We start from the raw sequence: 19,918 nt of genomic DNA on the forward strand, positions 1-19,918 counted from the left end.
TAAATACCTCATTTAAAAATCAGTTTATCTGTTCCTCTCTGCGAAAAAATACTTAATAACTAATTTCCAAAAAAGAAAAGAAAAAAGAAAAGTACTTTCAATTAAAATAAAAACAGCCAAGGAGATAATATATTAGAGCATAACTTTACTTTTGATAATATAACACAACAAATTTTTAAAACAACATATGTAGAAAATACTTTTTTTTTAATGTCAGTTTACCACATGATTTTAATGAAATTAGAATTCCCATTATTAATGCTTATGTAGCAACTATAACTCACAAGTAAGAACAACTGCAATCACCTCTGTATCTCAGATTCAGGTCATTTCAACATAATACAGACACATACTAAAACAATTTCCACTGCAAGAACAGTTTGCTAAAATTACATTAAATATTTTAACATATTAAAGCTTCCAAGCCACTTCAACAAAACATTACAGTGAATGAAATAAACTTTTAAAAAATGCTATAACCTTGAAATGCATTCATAAAACATGAGATGTTGATTTTCCCATTAGTTTTCCCTAAAAAATTATATCAGACAACATAAAAAACAATAAAATGTATAATTTTCTTTCAAGATGCCTAGCTACTACATGCAGTATTAAAACTTTAAAATTTTTAATTAAGGCAGCTATTAATCTAAATTCAAAATTTTATACAACAGCACTGCTGATAATTTATTCAATTTAAATTACAGAACAGTATAAAATATTTAAGTACACAAACAATCAAGTGTTAGTTAGGAAGTCAAAAAGAATAAATAAGGTAATTATATTTATGTTCTGTATCATGATTATCATTAAGTCAGTTACCATGATATAGTTGTGAGCAACTTGATATAATTCCATGCAACCCTGAGATTCAGAAAACAGAGCAAATCCAATGCAGTTGGATGGATGCAGACAAGAAATTAGAAAATGACAGCATGCATTTACTACATCAGCTATTTGCAGTACATTAGCAGTAGATAACAGAGTTTCTACATTATCTTCATTAATGTCAATTTTGCCTGAAAGGAATAAAATGGTGTCAAGCTTTAAAAACGTTTCTTTTACAACACATTAGTGAAGTAAATGAACCTCATTAATACAAACTGCAGGCATATTTTCACTGTACCTGAATATTCATATTAACAGCTACTTTTATCACATAAAGCAAATTAGTAAGTGTAGAGCAACTGATATAAATCTCACCATAAACACTAAATGTAAACTAGAACCCAATGAATTTCATTTTAGAGAGATACATAGCAATACAGCATCAGCTACTAAAGAATTTTGCACTAAGCATCAATAGATCATGCATGGAATATCAGTAGCAAAATTATTTGAATGATGAAAGGATATTAAAAAGGGGTGACAGTAAATATTATACAATACAAAGTCCGAAATCCGGACGTCCATTATCTGGAATGATCTAAAATATGGACTTCAAAGCGACAATCGTTTTTCTTTTTGGTATGCTTTTTTTGCATGCACATTTTATTTTTTCCTTCCATAATAAAACATGTGGAGAATTTCACTTGAAAATTCCGATTCTTAATTTCACTTAGGCACTAAATAAAATACCTCGTTATGGAAAAACAATCATGTAAGAATAAATTTGTGAGATTAATAATTTGGCTCCATAGCTGAGTATCTGCTTGGCATACATCTCAAACGTTCCGTTTACCGCTGTTCGCCGTGCTTACAGAAACATTCACCTATTTTATATCCCTGACGCCAACCTGACGAGTCATTATTTATTATATTTTGCTTTCATCACAGCATGTTTATCAATACATGACAGCTTCAGTAACAACTCATGCAGTGATGTCTAAATTTTTTTTTATATTAGTAATCAAATAACAAGAGTATGGCAACCTTTTATGCTAACATTACGCTAGGCAATGATTATAGATTTTTAAATGCTCTAAGAAATGTTGATGACAAAAAATTCAACAAAAATGTCTTTTCATATACTAAAAATGGATTTTGTTAATGAAACTCATAGGCCAAAAGATTACATTTAGTGCTATTTTAATTAAGAATAGCTGATATGTTATTCACCATAAACCCAGAAGCGGCGGCAGAATTTAGGGAAGACGAAATTTTTGGAATTTAGGGAAGCACTGAGCGGCAAAATTAAGGGATGAGAAGTTTTTTATGATTTATGGAAAGCACTGGGATGCAAAGTTTAGGTGCGGTGAAAATTTAGAACTTAGGAAGGTGCTTCGTAACAGAATTTAGTACCCATAGAGACTGCACCATTCAGTATTTAGCGCCGGCCTTAGATAAAGCGTTAAGTATAAGTGGGAGTTTATTTATTCAGGATTCAGATTAGTTTTAAGCATGTGTAAGAAATAAATGTAGGTATAGTTAATAACTAAACTAATACAATTCAGGCTTAATTCAGTATGCAATAGGAGCAAGACAAAATTTAGCGAAACAATTTAGCATTCGTCACCAATCTTGTGATACACAGCCAATAATGTATAACGGACGCTAATAAGCTAGGCTAAAATTATCTTTACTCATTCGAAGGCATTTCAGTTAATGTAGCAGACTGTGCTGCTGCCTAATCTTTTAGTTTGATCCAGCTTATTATTTTTTACAGACAGTTATTATTATGGGAATTTTATAAAAACTAAGCTTGAACTTTCTATTATGTCAAAAAGAGTTTCAATTCTGGAGCTGCCAAAGAATCTACAAAGCGAAACCATGTTTAAATGTCCATTAATCAAAAAGTGAAATTGTTGGAAAAAATGGATAAAGGCATATCCATCTCAAAATTATGTGAGGAGTATGGCATTGGAAAGTCTATGTGACGTAAGAAAAAGGAGAACTTTTTGAATTTTTTGTGGAAGCAACTTGAACAACTCACATTGGAAGAAATGTTTAATAAAGTAAACAAATAAATATTAAGCTTTTTTTTTTTTTTTTTTTTTTTTTTTTTTTTTTTTTTTTTGTAAATTTTGACACCCTTTAAATCATATTTGTTCTTTATTTCATAAATTACGATTTCATATTTTTAATTGTATAATTTCTGCATGCCATCTAATCAGATTTAAATTGATGATCTAATATCCTGAAAAATCCCAAATCCGGAATCGCCAAAGTCCCGTCGAGTCCGGATTTCGGACTTTGCACTGTACATCAGCATTAATGAGGTTCTATCATACCGATAAAATTGTTAATTTATTAAAAAATATTGGTGCCGAATCTGATGTTAAAAATTATAAAAGCACACATTTTATCATTCTTTCACTCTTCTTAATAAGCAGATTTTCAGTGCATTGTTTTATCCAAACCTTACATTTAGTCCTGGATGAGTCTAAATAATTGTAAAGTTCTAGATATATGTCTAATTTAGAGCATTACCTACCACGACAGTTACATACCTGATAAAACAAAATTGCATTGGATATTATGCTATTAGACTATGATATTATGATATTAGACTCAAAGAAAGTAGACATTATTAAATAAGCTAAAATAGAGTAAAAGTAAAAATATTTGAAAGAAATTTTAATTTTGTTAAAATTTTATTAAATTCCTTTCTTAAAAAGCCTGACAACTTTATAATAAAGATTAATTAAAGATAGAGCTTAATTCCAAAAATACAAATTTCATTTCATTTTGAAATAGCGATTCTGCCCATATAATCAGGCAAAACTTCAGCATGCCCTTATTATACTTTTTCAGACTTCCACTTTGTTTTAAATACATTTAACAAAAATTTGGGTCAAGAGCAAAAATTTAGGTCACAAAGCAATGCCACACTTCTTTTTATAATGGTTCTCAAACTGTGGCACATTTACCCTCCAAGGACATACTAGCAACATTCAGGAAGTAAGAGCAATTCTTAAAAAAAAGTTTAAAAAAAACATTTAATAATATTCTTTTACATTTCAGAAAAAACACCGATACTTTTTTTCCAAATGTTTTTTATATTGTTATCTATGCTTTTATGATGCCTTTCTAACAATATACCCAAGAAAAAATATTTCTTACCCATGACATAGAAAATAAAGATTTTAACAGACTAAATTGGAGCTGGACACATACTTAAAAGTTGGATAGGAAGTTAGATATAAGAAAGCTATTTCGAATTTATAGATATATCATTTCACCCAAGAAAGACAGCAATAAAAAACATTTGAGAATTGTAATCTCTCAACTCCAGAATTGAGATTTTGATAAAAGAAATTTCCCTTAGCAAGGTCCAGGACTAGTCCGGGGCAAGAGTCCGGGACAAGAGAGGCTGTTGCCTCAGATGAATGATGAAGAAAGATGTCAAATTAACTAAGAGAGGTAAAATAAATTTTTTTGTCTATAAAATATTATAATAACTGTCAAGATTTCAAGTTATCCTGGTTCAAGAAACATTAATTCAAATCACACATAACATCACAAAGGTAAATGAACATTACGAATCAGGTTTCAAAATTTCCAAGTTTATTCAAGTCTAACACGTATTCAACTGGCACTGCCAGATCCAAGAACAAGGAAGTATACATCATAAAAGATTTACGCCCTCTTTGGCGATTAAAATATATTTCCACATAAAATTTCTTATAGAGTCTTTGGCCGATTGCTCTAGAACTTATTAAGAGTTTTATTCAAGATCTATTATAAACATAGGTTTCTGTTTTGCCTAATTTTAAATAAGAAATAAAAAATTAAAAATTCATTAAAAGATAAATTAATGATTGTTAGTTATTGGCTCTAAAGCATATACCAAAGCACTGTTTTAAAATATCACCTTTGACATAGCAATATTAATCATACTATTGACAATAATTTGAAAGTACTCAGTCTTGACATTGCAGACTATAGCTTATAAATTAGTTCTCTCGCCTTCTTAGTGTGGTGTTCTGCATGCTGGGTGCGTATTCCAGAGGTCTGCGGTTTGATTCCTGGCGAAGGCGTTGCTAATTTTTCACCTCTCTTGCTTCTAAAAAATCCTAATGTCTCTACAGTGGCACCCGAACTGAAAGGGTGTTGGATGATGATTCTCATCAACCAGGATTTGGCGATTGGGTCCCCTAAAAACCCCAGCCACCCTTTAAAAGGGGGAGTATATAAGGTATTCCTGTTGCCTTCTTGGTCTGGTGGTCTGCATGTTGAGCACGTATTCCAGAGGTCTGAGGTTCGATTCCTGGCGAAGGCATTGCTCATTTTTCATCTTGCCTACTTCCCAAAAATCGTCTCTACAAGCTTTCATTATGCATCTCGGCTAACAATATCAGCTTTGACTAGTTTAGCTTAATCATGTTGACACCTCCTAGTTCTGTTTTGTGTAAAAATGAAAACGACAAAATTAGTTAAGTTGGTTGGTATAATTTCTGGTGCAGAAACCAAAAATTATTTTACTGTGCAAGAACACAAATTATATTAATTCTAAGTAGTTAAACCACATAATTAAAAAAACAACAAACTGATGATTACAAAAATATGCTAAGATGATTACATGATTAAAACTCAGCAAATTACTACAAATATAAAACCAGGTCAAGCAAAAAAAAAAAACATGGTATCCGATAAAGATATATTAAAATACACAATAGCCCTTATTAAATCAAATTGAATAATAATAACCCATCTCTTTCAGATACTTAAATACATTGGGAATGATCTCTTTCCCAATTAAATGGGCAAGATGCAAGTCATAGACATTAAAATACTTTAAATAAAGCCTCCAGAAATATGGACAATCAGTCAGGATGTGACAAACAGAATGTTGAACATTGGAATTTAAACACAAATGTTCACTCTCGGCTTTCAGAAGAAATGATGAGTAGCTCCAGAATAACTAATTCTAAGGTGAGTTAAAATCATTCTTCTTTCTGCTTTTAGTGGCCTCCCAATACTCCACTTCAGGTTTTATTCTTCTCAATTTATTATTTACCTGCATATACCAGAGTAGCTGCTATTCATTAATAAGTTTGTTGTTGTTGGTAGTTTTAGCATCCCTTAGTGGAACAGGTTGACTTAAATGTTTCCACAGCAGACTTTGCTGTGATGTCTGCTAGCTCGTTTTCTTTAATACTGACATACCAGGAACCCAACATTAAAGAATAGAATATCCAAAACTTTTCAAATTTAAATTACACTTTAGAATTTTTACAACTAGATTTCGGGTGTCTGAGAATATTTCTAAAGCTTTTAGCATGCTAAATGAATAAGAATAATTTCTGAATTTTCTCTGCCACTGCTTTGATATAAATAAAAGAGCATAATACAGAGTAGTTAATTTAGAAGTTAGTACAGAGCATGCATCACGTAGTCATCTAACTTTGATATGATCTTTGATTATGAACGACATTCCAATATGAGCAGCTGATATCAATGCATCCTTAAATATGATGGTGTAAAGACATAAAGAAGCCGAATTTGTATGTTCTCCCAGGGTGGTATTTCAAAATGCTTTACTGTGATGGGTATGTACATCAAACATGCAGTACTCTTCAATAAGTGAGTGAAGACTTATGGAAGATGAAGACACACAAGAAGGCGTGCTTCACACAGAAGGTCACACATCATGCAGTTGAAGATTAGAAGAATGGTCAGGTAGCATAATATGCTGTAATAATGGTAATAATGCAGAAAAGACAACTGCTCGTGCCCCAATAAGAGTGGTGGTTCGTCTGAATCAACATACATCTATACAACAGATGTTCTGAAAGCTAGAGCAGTGGAGTCTGATGATGAATAAGATCTTATTTCAGTATTATTCATGCTGCTTCATACACTATTAAGCAATAAGTGGATTAGGGCTCTGTAAATGTGAAGCATTACACCACATTCTGTGCCCTAGGAGGTGTCTGCCAGGACTTTTAAGATATTTAATATTTTGAAATGCTTCTTCCCCATCTCTTGTACGTGAGGAAGAAAAGTCAGCTTGTGATTGATCGTCACCTTGAAAAACTTTACTTCAGGTAGGCTCAAGGTGGAGACCTCACTTCCTACAAAAGGGCACACAAACAGTCTTCGGTTTCAAAAACATAAATCCTTATTTGACCAGTCCTGGATCCTGCTAAGAGAGATCAATAATTGCTTCTCTACATGTCTCTCTCATAATTGCACCATAACAGCTAATTTGTATATCATCAACATACAACAATTTTAAAACAGTGAGATGAAGTTTCTTTAATATGGAGTTTATTTTAAGCTGAACAGAGTAACACTCATCACACAGTCTCAAGGCAACCTTCTTCCTGTTCGAAAACTTCTGCCAAAGCAGTCAATCCTTGCTTAAGAAATAGACTAGGCCAGGGGTTCTCAATGCAAAGAAGCAAAGTATTTTTAACTATTAAATTCAAAAATTAAAATCCCAACATTCTGATTGAGTTTTTTCTCTAACACTCATAAATTTATGCGATCTGAGCTTTGTTCAAGCGTGGTAGTGGTAGTAGTACTTTATAGTGGTGGTACTAAAGGTTTTCATTTTTTGTTTAGGTGGTACATGTTAGTCAAAAGGTTGAGAACTGCTGGACTAGGTTATTTACCATTTTTTCAAACAGATTGCATACACAACTCGTAAGAACAACTGGCTGAGAGTTTGAGAGATTGTTTGGGTCTTTACTTGGCTTAGCTACAGGAATAACAGTTCTCCTCCATGCACTGAGAAAAGTAAGCTTCTTCCAAACCTGATAGTAAAGAGCAAGTAAACGGCAGCACCTGATAGTAAAGGGCAGTCAATAACTAGTCAAACAGATGTTTCAGCATTTTATAACTTACACCATCTAGACTTGGATTAGGCCTATATATCAGTAACAGAGCTCTAACTCAAGCATCATAAAATCTCTATTTAAGGCTTAGAGTTGCAAGGGTTGAATGCAATGGGATTTCTCTCATAGTGCAGCTTGACAGAAAGAAATGCAGGTGAATAATTTCTGCTCGAAGAAATGGCAGCAAATGTCTTGTCAATAGTATTTGCAATTTCTACTGAAGAACTCTGTAGGCGACAAATGCTGAGTTTGTAATCACTTAGCCATATTACAGTGTTACCAGGGTGCACTGTTAGAGAGTGAATCTACATATTTCTTACATGGAGCTCGTGACACAGTCAGAAAGAAAAGTGAGTGGTCTTTATATATTCCAAATGCTTTTCCATGAATCCCTCTGGCTCTGCCATCTTCTTTTTCATGCATTTGCTTTGGCTCTTTTGAAGGCTATTAGGTTTCACAGAGTGGGGATGTCTATAAAAAATCCCCCAAACGTTTCTCTGAGTTTTCGAAACTTCATGGCAATCATGATTCCACAAATTTGTTTGGAATATATTAGCGATTTTCTTGATGTTCTAGGTATAGAAAATGTAGTTGCCTGAATAATAACATTTGTAACAACTCGCAATGCATCATCGATATGCACATATACAGTCTACCATTTCCTCTGTGAGCTCTGCATTAGAAGAAAAGAGTTCCTAGTCTGCTCAATCAAATATAAAATGACGGAATCTTGACATAGGGTTTACTCCTCATGAAAGAGTTAAAAAAATGGGGAAATGATTGCTGTTATAAAGATCATTCCCAATGCAAAATGTACAAAAAGGTAACAGGGATGGTAAGCAGATGGCAAGATCAATAGCATGAAAAGTCCTCGTAGGCTCGTGGAAGTAGGTATCTTTTCAATTATTTAGGAGACAGAGGCAATGATCTTTGATCATTTACACTATCTGTCTGCCTCGAAGATTAGTGTCCTCACTCCCCCAGAACGGGCTATGGCTGTTAAAAGTCTCCTATTATGATATAAGGATGAGGCAGCTGACCTATGAGATAGTCCAAATCTTGTTGGTCAATGTGATAATTTGCAGGCAAGTAAACAGAATAAATTGAATTCAAATTTTGTATACTTACTCTAATGGGAACAGCTTGGAAGCTAGTTGCTAATAAAACTGGAGTCGAGGGATAGTCTAGTGAGGTTATGACACCTCCACCGATACGATCATCAGAAAAATTATCTTTCTTATTAAAAGAATACCTCCAGTGCTTAGGTTGTTGTTCTGTTTTCAGCATAATCTACTGCACTGCCAGGTACACTGAATGATGAATATCAATCACATGTTTAAAATTAACAAGATTTTGGTGGAAACCGCGATAATTCCTTGACACAATGGTGGCTATTATGCTTAATGTTTATTCTTGCAATGCAACTTTTTGGTTTTATGGGGAAGGAGATACTTAAGGATTTCTAAACCTTCTTCTATATTAATACTGTCTGAATCTAGAGATTATTAATACATTTCTTCCAATGAACTACTACTATGATTTCTATTTTTGGTAACCATCTTTTGGGTATTTACTTTTGGTTTATTTGAAATTAGTGTATCCTTTTTTGTATTGCTTGAAAAGGGACCTTATCATTTTTATTGCTATTTACAGGCTGTTGGTTTGGGGATGGATTGTTTATTAAACTAAACAAGGTTTGAACTCCAATGGCTTGAGATGATTCTGCAGCATTAGCAAAATACATGTTTGGCTGTGGCTGCGTGCTTCCTATTATCATGCAGGCATGTGTAAAAGAGATGTTTGTAGAAACCTTAGTGGCCTGGACTTCTTCTTTCTGATTTCCATTTTGGGCATGAGCAAGAAAATGCTGGGTGTTCGCCCTTGCAATTTATACACAATGGTGCAGCAGTGTAATTATCACATTCATGATTGATCTTTGAGCAATGGATACATGTAATGTTGCTATGACATCACTTAGAATGGCTGAAACACTGGCATTGAATGCATCACATAGAGTTTGGAATATATGGTATTACAGGAAAGATAAGGCTGTGTTCAGACGGGGGCGTAAAGGGCATAAGTGGTGAAAGCCGAGCTCCATATGCAAGGCAACCAAACCAGTCTGTACTATGTCACATAATCTGGTTTAAGGCTCGTGGCACAAGGTTCCAAGTTTTCAATTTTACGCCGAGTTTGGAATAAGCGTCGACCAATCAGAGCGAAGCTAAAACAAAGTGGCTATCTTTAGACGATTTCGCTGCTACATCGAAGGCGACATTTTTTTTAATATGGAGCATATCATATCTGAATGAGTTGTAATCGTTTCTAAATGAAATAGTGAGTTGATTTCGCAAGAAATCTAAGATGATGAGATGCATTTTTTAATGAGTTTTCACTATAAATTGAAAAATATGGATGAAACTCGTAAAATGAAAGTTAAGCTCAGGATTATGCATGCTGCGTATGATTATGTAGATGACTGATCCCATCTAATATTTTTCATTTTATTATGAAAATTCCTTAAAAAATGCATGCTTGCAAAAATTTTATTTATTTTTTTTTCTGTGTAAATTATTAGTACTTTTCTTCTGTTTATAATTTTTGTATAAATTATTACTATCATTTTCTTCCTGTTAATTATTTTTGTACTTAAGAATAAATTTATTGAAAAAGCTGGAAATATCGTATTGCTATTTGCTTCAAAATGCTGATTTTCTTTCTGAAAAAACTTCATGAATTAATTTTACTAAAACATCAAATCAATACCAAGAATCTGCTGTCATTTTTTTACAGTAAAAATATTACTTTAAAAAAAGAAAAAAAAAATATTTCCACTTATTTAAGAATAGTCACAATAGTAAATTCAACGGTGAAAGCTTTGTATAAGTAATAAAAGAATAATCTTTTGAGAAAATGCTCTTATGAATTCCAAGAAGGAGAAAATATAGTGAAATATCCTTAAAACAACAGTCAACAGTCTAGACAGTTTTGTCTCCTGTTGATGTTCTGTTTTTTAATTATGTTCTCCATGAAAGGAATTTACTTTTAATGAAACTGAATAGCAAACATAATTCATAACATGGACTATAATTTAATGAATAGTATTTGCTATTATTATCCACTCCTTATTACTATCATTTGAATGCAATTTTGATCATTAAATTCATGCTATTTCTCTGGTAGAAATTCCTGGATAAGATATGAATGTTTATAATTTGGTTGTATTTGAAGACTTAGGTACCTAAAATTTGTCAATGTGAAATTACTTTTGAGATACTGGTCGTAAATAGAAATGACAGCATATGTTGAAATTAAACTCTTTTTGGTGCTTTAATATGCATGTCTGCCAGTGTGTGAAGAACTGTCATAATCTGTCATCAACTGAAAAATCATTACAAGTAATTACTTCTGACAACAGACGTGGATGAAACTTACATCTATGACACCTCACAGCAGAGCAGAGTTTAATTTGAATTACTCATATGATGTAAACATACCAGTTTGCAGAATCATCCACAAAAATTCCTGAAAGTTAGTGTTTACTATGTACTACTGTAGTCTCTCGGGTGTAAAACCCCCTTTTTTTTTTCAGAAAAAGCATATGAAACTCAGGGGTGCGGCTTATACATATAAATTATTAGAAATAGATGTATACAAACAGCTGGCAACACAGCAAAATGTATTTGATGATTGAGCATAAAATACATTGTCGGGTGAATGTTTCATAGTAACGTACTAGTTGTGGTTGCTGGTCATGGTGACCATTTGTGGGATACTAGTACTAGTGATAATTGATACTGGTAGTACAGCCAACTACTGCAGTGATTGACAGTGAATAAGGAGTGCTAAGCACAGAAACATGTTCTTTTTAATTGAAAATTTAAAAAAATCAAATAATGTATGGTAAGTACTGTTTTCCGTTTAACTGCTTTCACACCTGCAAAACGGAAAAATATTATATACAGGCTACCTGCCACTTATATTCAAGATTTTTTTTTAATTAGGCATATTTAGAATATCATATTTCTCCTAAGATAAATTATATATAAAAATTGAAGAAGGTTTTTATCTATATAAATATACACGTGCATATTTATAGTATAGAGAGTACTACAGCACAATGCAGAACTATTCCATACTGCTTTCCACAGAAATATGTGCCAACCAAGTATCGGTCTTTTCAAAAAATATCTCTAGACTATTTTGTCCTTTTCTTTTTTTACCTTCTTCCATTGCCTCTTGGATTATAAGAAGGGCAGATAAAAGAGCATTCTGTTGAACGAGTAAAACTTTGTGTTGAGCTGAAAAAGCCATGACACAAAATAACGAAAACAAGCAGAGCGAGCGTGGGAAATCAATCGAGCTAGAAAACAGAGCGCGAAAAATGTAGACACAGCCACGCATGCGCAAATGTAGCTTCCCTCATTGGCCACAGCTTAGACCCCCATCTCGCGGGTGTGAACGGAACTCCCGTATTTTATGCCCTTATGACTATGCCTCTATGCCGCCGTCTGAACGCAGCTTAAGATATCCAGCTTCAATATTCTTAGACAGAGCAGGTGAGCTGAAAGTCAGGATCACCTGTTTCATATTAAACAACTGACCTTCCTTATGCATCTTGATATGCCTAGCACCACAACCATTTGATCAGCAAGCTTAGATATCTCTTCTTCAGAAACAAACGGAAGGTCAACTTCCAAGATGACACCTTGACAATAATTCAATGTTCTACGTGCTGTTACAAGGATAGTGACTTGCCCATGACTGGTTATTCAAAGTAAGAGATCAGACTGGGTGGCCGAAGTTGTATCAATAAAAGTCAGAAATTGAATGATTTCTCCCAGAATAAGAAATAAAACAATTTCAATCATTACAGCCAGTTCACCTAACAATGGTTATAATGGACTTTTTTCTTTCTTCATATTGGCATCACCTATGTTGTTCTAGTTGTTTAATTATTCTTTATAGATATGAAAAAAGTGTTCTGAGAATGGCTATTTATAAAATATGTGGTAATTAAGGATAAATAAGTAAGGAGCCGTCTACTTGAGTAATGTTTTCTCTTACTTAATATTTTGTGAATGGGGAAAATATTAGTACTACAATACCTATATTGTGAATGTAACTTCACCCAACTAGTGGCGTCATGTGAGAAGACTATTGTAAGCACTGAATCTTTATTCTCTGTTAATCATTTAAAACTTTTTAAGTAAAATGGAAAAGAGTAATAAGGAAAACTTAAAAGCTTCCCCACAAGCAACACATAAAATCATTTACAATTGCATACAATGAGTATCAAAATGTGAATCTGATTTATCTGTAGATAAGAAAATCAAAAAGCTAAACTGCTCCAGTGTAAAACAAAATCACTGATAAATACAGTACAGCAATTTAGAAATATTCTGTTTGAGATAAGTAATGCAGATGATGTAATTTAAAATGAGCTTGATGAGTCAGAATTTTATATTGACAAATGGCAAGTTTTAGAATACAAGTTAGCAGCATTTCTAAGTGAGAAGGAAGAGAATTTTAATTGTAATGAAGTAACTGATACCCCAAGTACACTGACTATGCCATTACCCAAATTAGAGCTTTCCATATTCGATGGTAATGTTAAAATTTGGTTAGGCTACTGGAGACAGTTTAAGAAAATTGACCTTGATACAAATTTATATGATCATGAAAAATTTGCCCGTTTATTACAATCTGTGATAAAAGGTTTGCCAGCAGAGGAATTACTACTCAGTTTTCTCCTTGGGGGAAAGCAACTTCAAGCATGTTTCAGAGGAAACAAATTACTTATTGAAGTATATGCTAGAGATGTCCTCTCTTTAATACTCCAGAAACACAGTTTGGTAAAAGTGCTTTCTGTAAGGAAACTATATGATTAGATCAAAGTAAAACTGTGGAGTTAGGAGTAACACAAGATAAGTGTGCAGCAATGCTCTATCCTTTAGTTGAATTTACTCTACCAGAGAAAACATGTACAACATGGAAAAGGTTATGGTCCACTTATCGTAATTCAACTGAAGACGCACTAGAGGAAGGAGAGTCAGATGAGTATGCCATGGATTAAAAATCTTTAAACAAGACAGAACTGGATAGGTTACTTATGTTTCTTCAAAATGAAGTCGAATTAGAAGATAGAATATCACTGGCAATAAAGGTTTTGGTTTAATGGGGGGCGTAGATTAGACATAGTAAACATTTATGCATACCCTAGAGCAGTTACTTTACATCTCCACAAAAAGAGCAAAAGTTTTGTATATATTTTGCGGGAGGTCATCAAAATTTTTGGAAATGCAATGCAGCTAGCGATATGTCATTGCAAAAGAGGCAAAATATAACAGAAAAATCGCATCGTTGTTTTTTATGTTTAAAAAACAGGTCATAGTGTTAAGAAATGCCAAAGCAAAGAATATTGTTTTGTTTGCAGCAAATGTCACAACACACTTATGTACAGAAAATTTGCAGTAAGAGAAGCTCATCGAAAGAAAAGAGATAAAGCTAATGAATCTGTAGTTCAGTTTGAAGCACTGGCTAACATCGCTAAAACACCTACCATTCTGTTGCAAACCCTCACTATTATTATAAAGAATGCTGGAGTTATGTGAAAAGTGGATGCAATAATTGATTCGGCTTTTCAGAAGTCACAGACTAGAGCAAAACAAATACGCTATAAATCGGTCAGAAAAGAGAAGCTGTACCATCCATTTTGCCATCAATTTTGGTTAGATTCTGTGTACATGAAAAAGGAGTTGTATTGGACATCCGCAAAGCATTCCTTCGCATCAGCTTGCATGCAAGTGATAGAAATTTCCTGAGATTTCTATGGTATTCCCATGGTGGAATACTGAAAATTTATAGAAAATACCGTATAGTGTTCAGTGTCTGCTAGTCCATTCCTACTTTGTGTTACTATCCAATATCATTTGGAAACTTATAAAAAAGACTGACTTATAGTACACTGTTAGAGGTGCTAATATGGATCTCTGTACACAAGATGTTTATACTATCCATTTGAATAATTTACCTGTAACTTATAGCTGTTCCTTAGACATTCTTAGCTAGCCTATTATTTGTGTAACCATACCACCTATAGGTCAAGGATTTTGGCAGAAAGAACTTCAGATTTCAACATACTGCTAACAGAACCACAAACTAGCCCAAATGAAATTCTATTAGGTGCTGCTATAGATCAAAGGCTTATGACTAGAGAGTACAAATTACTTTCCTCTGGCCTCACAGCTACTGAAACCAAGCTTAGTTGGATAATTATGGGACACACAAATAAGTTTAGCGATTAAAGTGCAATGCTAACTGTAGCTTCAATGTTTAAAAAAAAGATGCATGCATCTCAGAGCTATAGAATCTTGATTCTTTGGGTACTGCTGATCCATCAGAAAAGAAGACTAAACATGAACTGCCCGAATCTGCTGAGCAAAACTCTGTGGATACTATCCAGGTGAAGGCCGTTTGAGGCCTGAGATTGAAAATCACCCACTGCCTACCTCATCATTATAATATGGCCCTAAAAAGGCTTAATAAGATAGTAAGCAAATTAAAACAAGGCCTTTATGAGGCGCATGAAGAAGTGTTTTCTTTAAATGGCTCGGAGAAGGTATAACCAAAAATGTTCCAGAAGGTGAAAATGATGCATCATGCCAATATTTGCTCCATAGACGGTCATCAAAGAGCACACTACCACCAAAATTAAACCAGTCATTGATGCCTCTTCAAGACAAAAGGGATTCCCTAGTCTGAAAGAATGCCTCAAAAAGAGAAAAAATTTAATTGAGCTAATGCCATCAATTTTGGTTAGATTCTGTGTACATGAAAAAGGAGTTGTATTGGACATCCGCAAAGCATTCCTCCGCATCAGCTTGCATGCAAGTGATAGAAATTTCCTGATATTTCTATGGTATTCCCATGGTGGAATACTGAAAATTTATAGAAAATACCGTATAGTGTTCAGTGTCTGCTAGTCCATTCCTACTTTGTGTTACTATCCAATATCATTTGGAAACTTATAAAAAAGACTGACTTACAGTATGAAAAATATACAGAAACTGCTCGACAATTTTTTTGTTGACAATTGCATGATAAGTGTGCAGAATAACATGGAATTGGAAAAAATTTATAAAAACTGCTATAAATGTAATGGCACAGTGAAAGTTTGAGCTCCAAGGGTGGGAGTACACTGACCAAAATACAGATACTGCACCTGTGACGTGGGTATTGGGAATGCTATGGAAGAAAAATAATGATACAATTAGAGCCCATAGAACTAATTTTAGTGATATGTGTTTCATAACAATTACTAGAAGAGTAATGTTAGCTACCACTTATCATATTTTTGATCCTCTAAAGGTCACATGCCTTGTCATTCTGTTCCTTAACTATGCTCCAGCGGACACGGGAGATGAAACTAAGTTTGGAGCAAGAAGTTGATAAAGAAACAAAATCTAGTTTCTTGAAATGGTCAATGAACATTTCCTACTTAAAACAGTAAATATTCCAGGGCGGTTGAACTGTGAGAATGACAATAAAAGATTTTCCTTACATTTTTCTCCAATGCAAACAAATTAGCTTATGTTGTAATAGTATTCATGCAAATCAAGACCCAAAATGGTGTAAAAGTACAATTCTTGCAAACCAGGAGTACAGTTTCATCAGGCAGAAAGAAAGGAACCACCATGACATGGTTAGACTTACAGGCAACCACAAGTGTCTCTCGTTCAGCCTTAATTGCAACAACAGAATTTTAGAGTAAGAATACATATTTCTGGACAGACTGTATAACCTTACTTGCTTGGAATAAAAGACAAGAATTCTGAAATGTATTTGCTAACCACTGGGTACAAGAGATAAGAGAGTTAATGGCAAAGGAATCATAAGACATATCTCTGTCACAATCAACACGTCTCACTTGCCTAGCACAGACTATCAGCTCACTGCTTGGCAAACTTTATGCATTAGGAGGAGACCAGTTTTCTTTATCGCTGAAAGACTAGTCTGAAGTTGAATTTACTAGAAAGGAAGGAAAGTTGTTTGTCTCTAAGAACTCTTGGCATTAGAGACATAATAAGCAATTGATTCTCAAGTTACTAGAGAACATCGAGACTGATGGCTTGGATTAAACAATATCTCTATAGCTGTTGCCATGAGATGATGCTGAGAGGAAATCTTACTGTATAAAACAAAGGCAAGAAGTCTATTATCTGCTCAAAACATGGAAACTTTTAGCAGAATAAATGACAAAATATTAAATGCTCTCCACCCATTAACAGTCAGATGTGTAGTGATGGAAGAACATGAAAGAAAGGGTCATATCTGAGTTCCTCACATCTTAACTTTCTCAGAGAAAATTTATGATTATTGGAAGAACGAAGAAATGTATAATCTGCTTTGTGTACATATGTTACTTGCAGATGCATTTGCAGTAAAAGTGTGAATTTGCTAGCTCCATCCTTACTGCAGGATCATGTTCAAGATGCTACTATGTTTCAAATCACAAGCATAGACTTTGTAGGATCATTATTACTAAGAGACAGTAGGAAAATGTGGATTTGTCTCTTCATGTGTGCTGTGTACCAAACCATTCACCTTAAACTTGTGACTTAAATGTCAATCGAATCTTTCTTGCAAGCTTTTCATCATTTTACCTCTAGGTGTGGTAGACCTTCTACAGTTTATACTGATAATGGTACCAATTTTGCGGGAACAAGTACTGCATTTGAATCGATTGATTTTAAAGATGTCTCCAGAAGAAGAAATGATGAATGCATTACTTGGAAATTTATCCTCCTGTTTTCGCATGTTGAAAATGCCTTATTGGAATGATGGAAACAATTCTTAAAAGACCTTGAGTGTGCCTGGTCAAGTTATGAAGAGATGTGCACCAATGTGTGTAACTGTAAGGCTATACTAAGTGGCAGACCTCTTACTGCTAATTCAAATCTTACCGGAATAACACCTGAAGATTTTTTGAAAGAAATTAAAAAAGATTTAATACCAAATGTAAAAAACAGGAGACAAATTCTACAATTTTAAGATGTAGATTGTGCTATCTTCAAAATGTTCAAAAAGCCTTTAGGGTAAGATTTTGTCAGGAATATTTAGGCGCTCTACAGTTTTGAAGAAAAGGTCACATCAGTCATCTGACCTAAAAGAAAAGAAAAAAAAAAAAACACTGTTCTTACTGGTAATGATGACAAGAAAAGAATAATCTCACCTCCTGGCTGAATTTTGGAATTACTTCTAGGAGCAAATGGAATAAGTCAATGAGTTGAGCTAATTACAACTCTCCTTTGAAAGTTTCTTCTAAAAGAGATCCCCTGACTTATCACCATATTACAGAAGCTTCTAAGGAACATCTGAAGTTCTCTCCTTGTCTGGCTGATGACAGTGTTTCTGAGGTGTTTCTGGTTACTAGATCAGGGTGAATCAGCAAACACTCTGTGAGGCTGTACATATAAGGAACTTCCTATTTAGTTACTTTTGTGAATTTCTAATGTAAGTTAACATAATACAGTACTAAGTTCGTGATTCGGACATTCAATATCCAGAATGATCTGAAATCCGGACTTTGAAGTCATCAACAAAATTTTTTTTAAGATTTTTTTTTTATTCTTTATGCATGTGCAATTGATTTTTTCCCCCGTAAGATAACATACGGAGAATCCCGATTCTTAATTTTAATTCGGCACTAAATAAAATACCTCGTTATTGAAGAAACAATCATTTTAGCATAAATTTGTGTAATAAATAATTTGGCTGTGTATCTGCTTGGCATACATCTCAACATTCAACTGAAACATTCTATATAGAAGCATAGTTCATTTTACAACTACTAATATTTTATATCGCTGGTGCCAACCTGGTGAATCATTATTTATTATATTTTGCTGTCATCACCATATGTTTATCAACACATGATAACCTGAGTAATGAATCATGCAACTATACCTAAACATTTTTTTTGTATAATGCACTAAATGTTGACGAGAAAAAAATTTCATAAAAATTTCTTTCCATATGTTAAAAACAGATTTTGTTAATGATGCTTATAGGCCAAATTAATGCTTTTAACTGATTTTTTATTCATGTAAACACAGAACCAGCGACAGAGCTCACTTGGCCGCATTGGCGGCAGAGCTTAGGGAAGACAAAATTTTTGGAATTTAGAGAAGCACCGAGTAACAAAATTAAGGGATGGTAAAATTTTTAGAATTTAGGGAAAACCCTGGGACCCAAAATTAAGGGGCAAGAAAAATTTTGAACTTAGGCCTGGTAGCAGAATTTAAGACCCACAGAGACTGTATCAGAAGGCAAAATATCTAGCGCTGACCCTCAGTAAGCTTAAGTATATGTGCAAATTTATTTATTCAGGACTCAGATAAGCCTTAAGCGTGTGCAAGAATTAGACATAAGTATAATAAATAATTAAATTAATACAATTCAGGCTTAATTCTCTCAGTGTGCAATAGAAGCAAGACAAAATTTAATGGAACATACTGTCTTTCATTGCCAGTCTTATGCTTCATAACCAATAATGTATAACGAACATTGTTAAGCTAGGCTAAAATTACACCTCACTGATTCCAAAGAATTTCAGTTAATATAGCAGACTGCACTGTTCCTTAACTTTCTGATTTGATCCAGCTTATTATTTTTTGTAGGCTAGTGTAATTACAACAATTTTATGAAAACTAAAATCTGAACTTTCAATTATGTTGAAACGAGTTTCTAATTCTAAAGCTGCAACAGGATCTAAAAAGTGAAAGCATGTTTCGATGTCCATTAAACAAAAAGTAGTACTGCTGAAAAAAATGGATATTGGTATATCCCTATCCAAATTATGCGAGGAATGTGGCATTGGAAAGTCAACTGTATGACACAATAGAAAAAGGAACTTTATGAATTTTTTGTGGAATCTGACATCCCACTTGTAATGAATAACAAAAATATTATTCGCTATGCTAAACGTGACAATCATTACAAAGTGATGATTGAATGACCAGACAGAGACGCAGCGAGGGAGTGTCATTGATGGGTCCAATAATAGCTTAAGCCAAAATATTTTATGAAGAAATAAACTGAGTGCACATATTCAACAGACTAATTAAACAAATTTTAAAATCACCGTGGTATACTGCAATTAAAAATTTCAGGTGAAAATCCTTCAGCTGATACTG

General features: G+C 33.6%; 1 protein-coding gene across 2 annotated transcripts in view; it reads right to left on the reverse strand.

Annotated features, from left to right (window-relative positions):
- The window catches only part of LOC118200991 (kelch-like protein 5), a 139,688-nt gene that overhangs the window by 97,655 nt on the left and 22,115 nt on the right, over positions 1 to 19,918 (reverse strand). For both annotated transcript variants that reach the window (XM_035372991.2, XM_085808297.1), the window contains exon 3: positions 823 to 1,019. In XM_035372991.2, the coding sequence (XP_035228882.1) occupies positions 823 to 1,019 (197 nt within the window). The remainder of the gene's footprint in view (positions 1 to 822; positions 1,020 to 19,918) is intronic.

The sequence above is a fragment of the Stegodyphus dumicola genome, chromosome X1 (assembly GCF_044657685.1).
Source record: "Stegodyphus dumicola isolate Sdum_Otavi_A_Nest chromosome X1, ASM4465768v1".
In the NCBI taxonomy this organism is placed as follows: Eukaryota; Metazoa; Arthropoda; class Arachnida; order Araneae; family Eresidae; genus Stegodyphus; species Stegodyphus dumicola.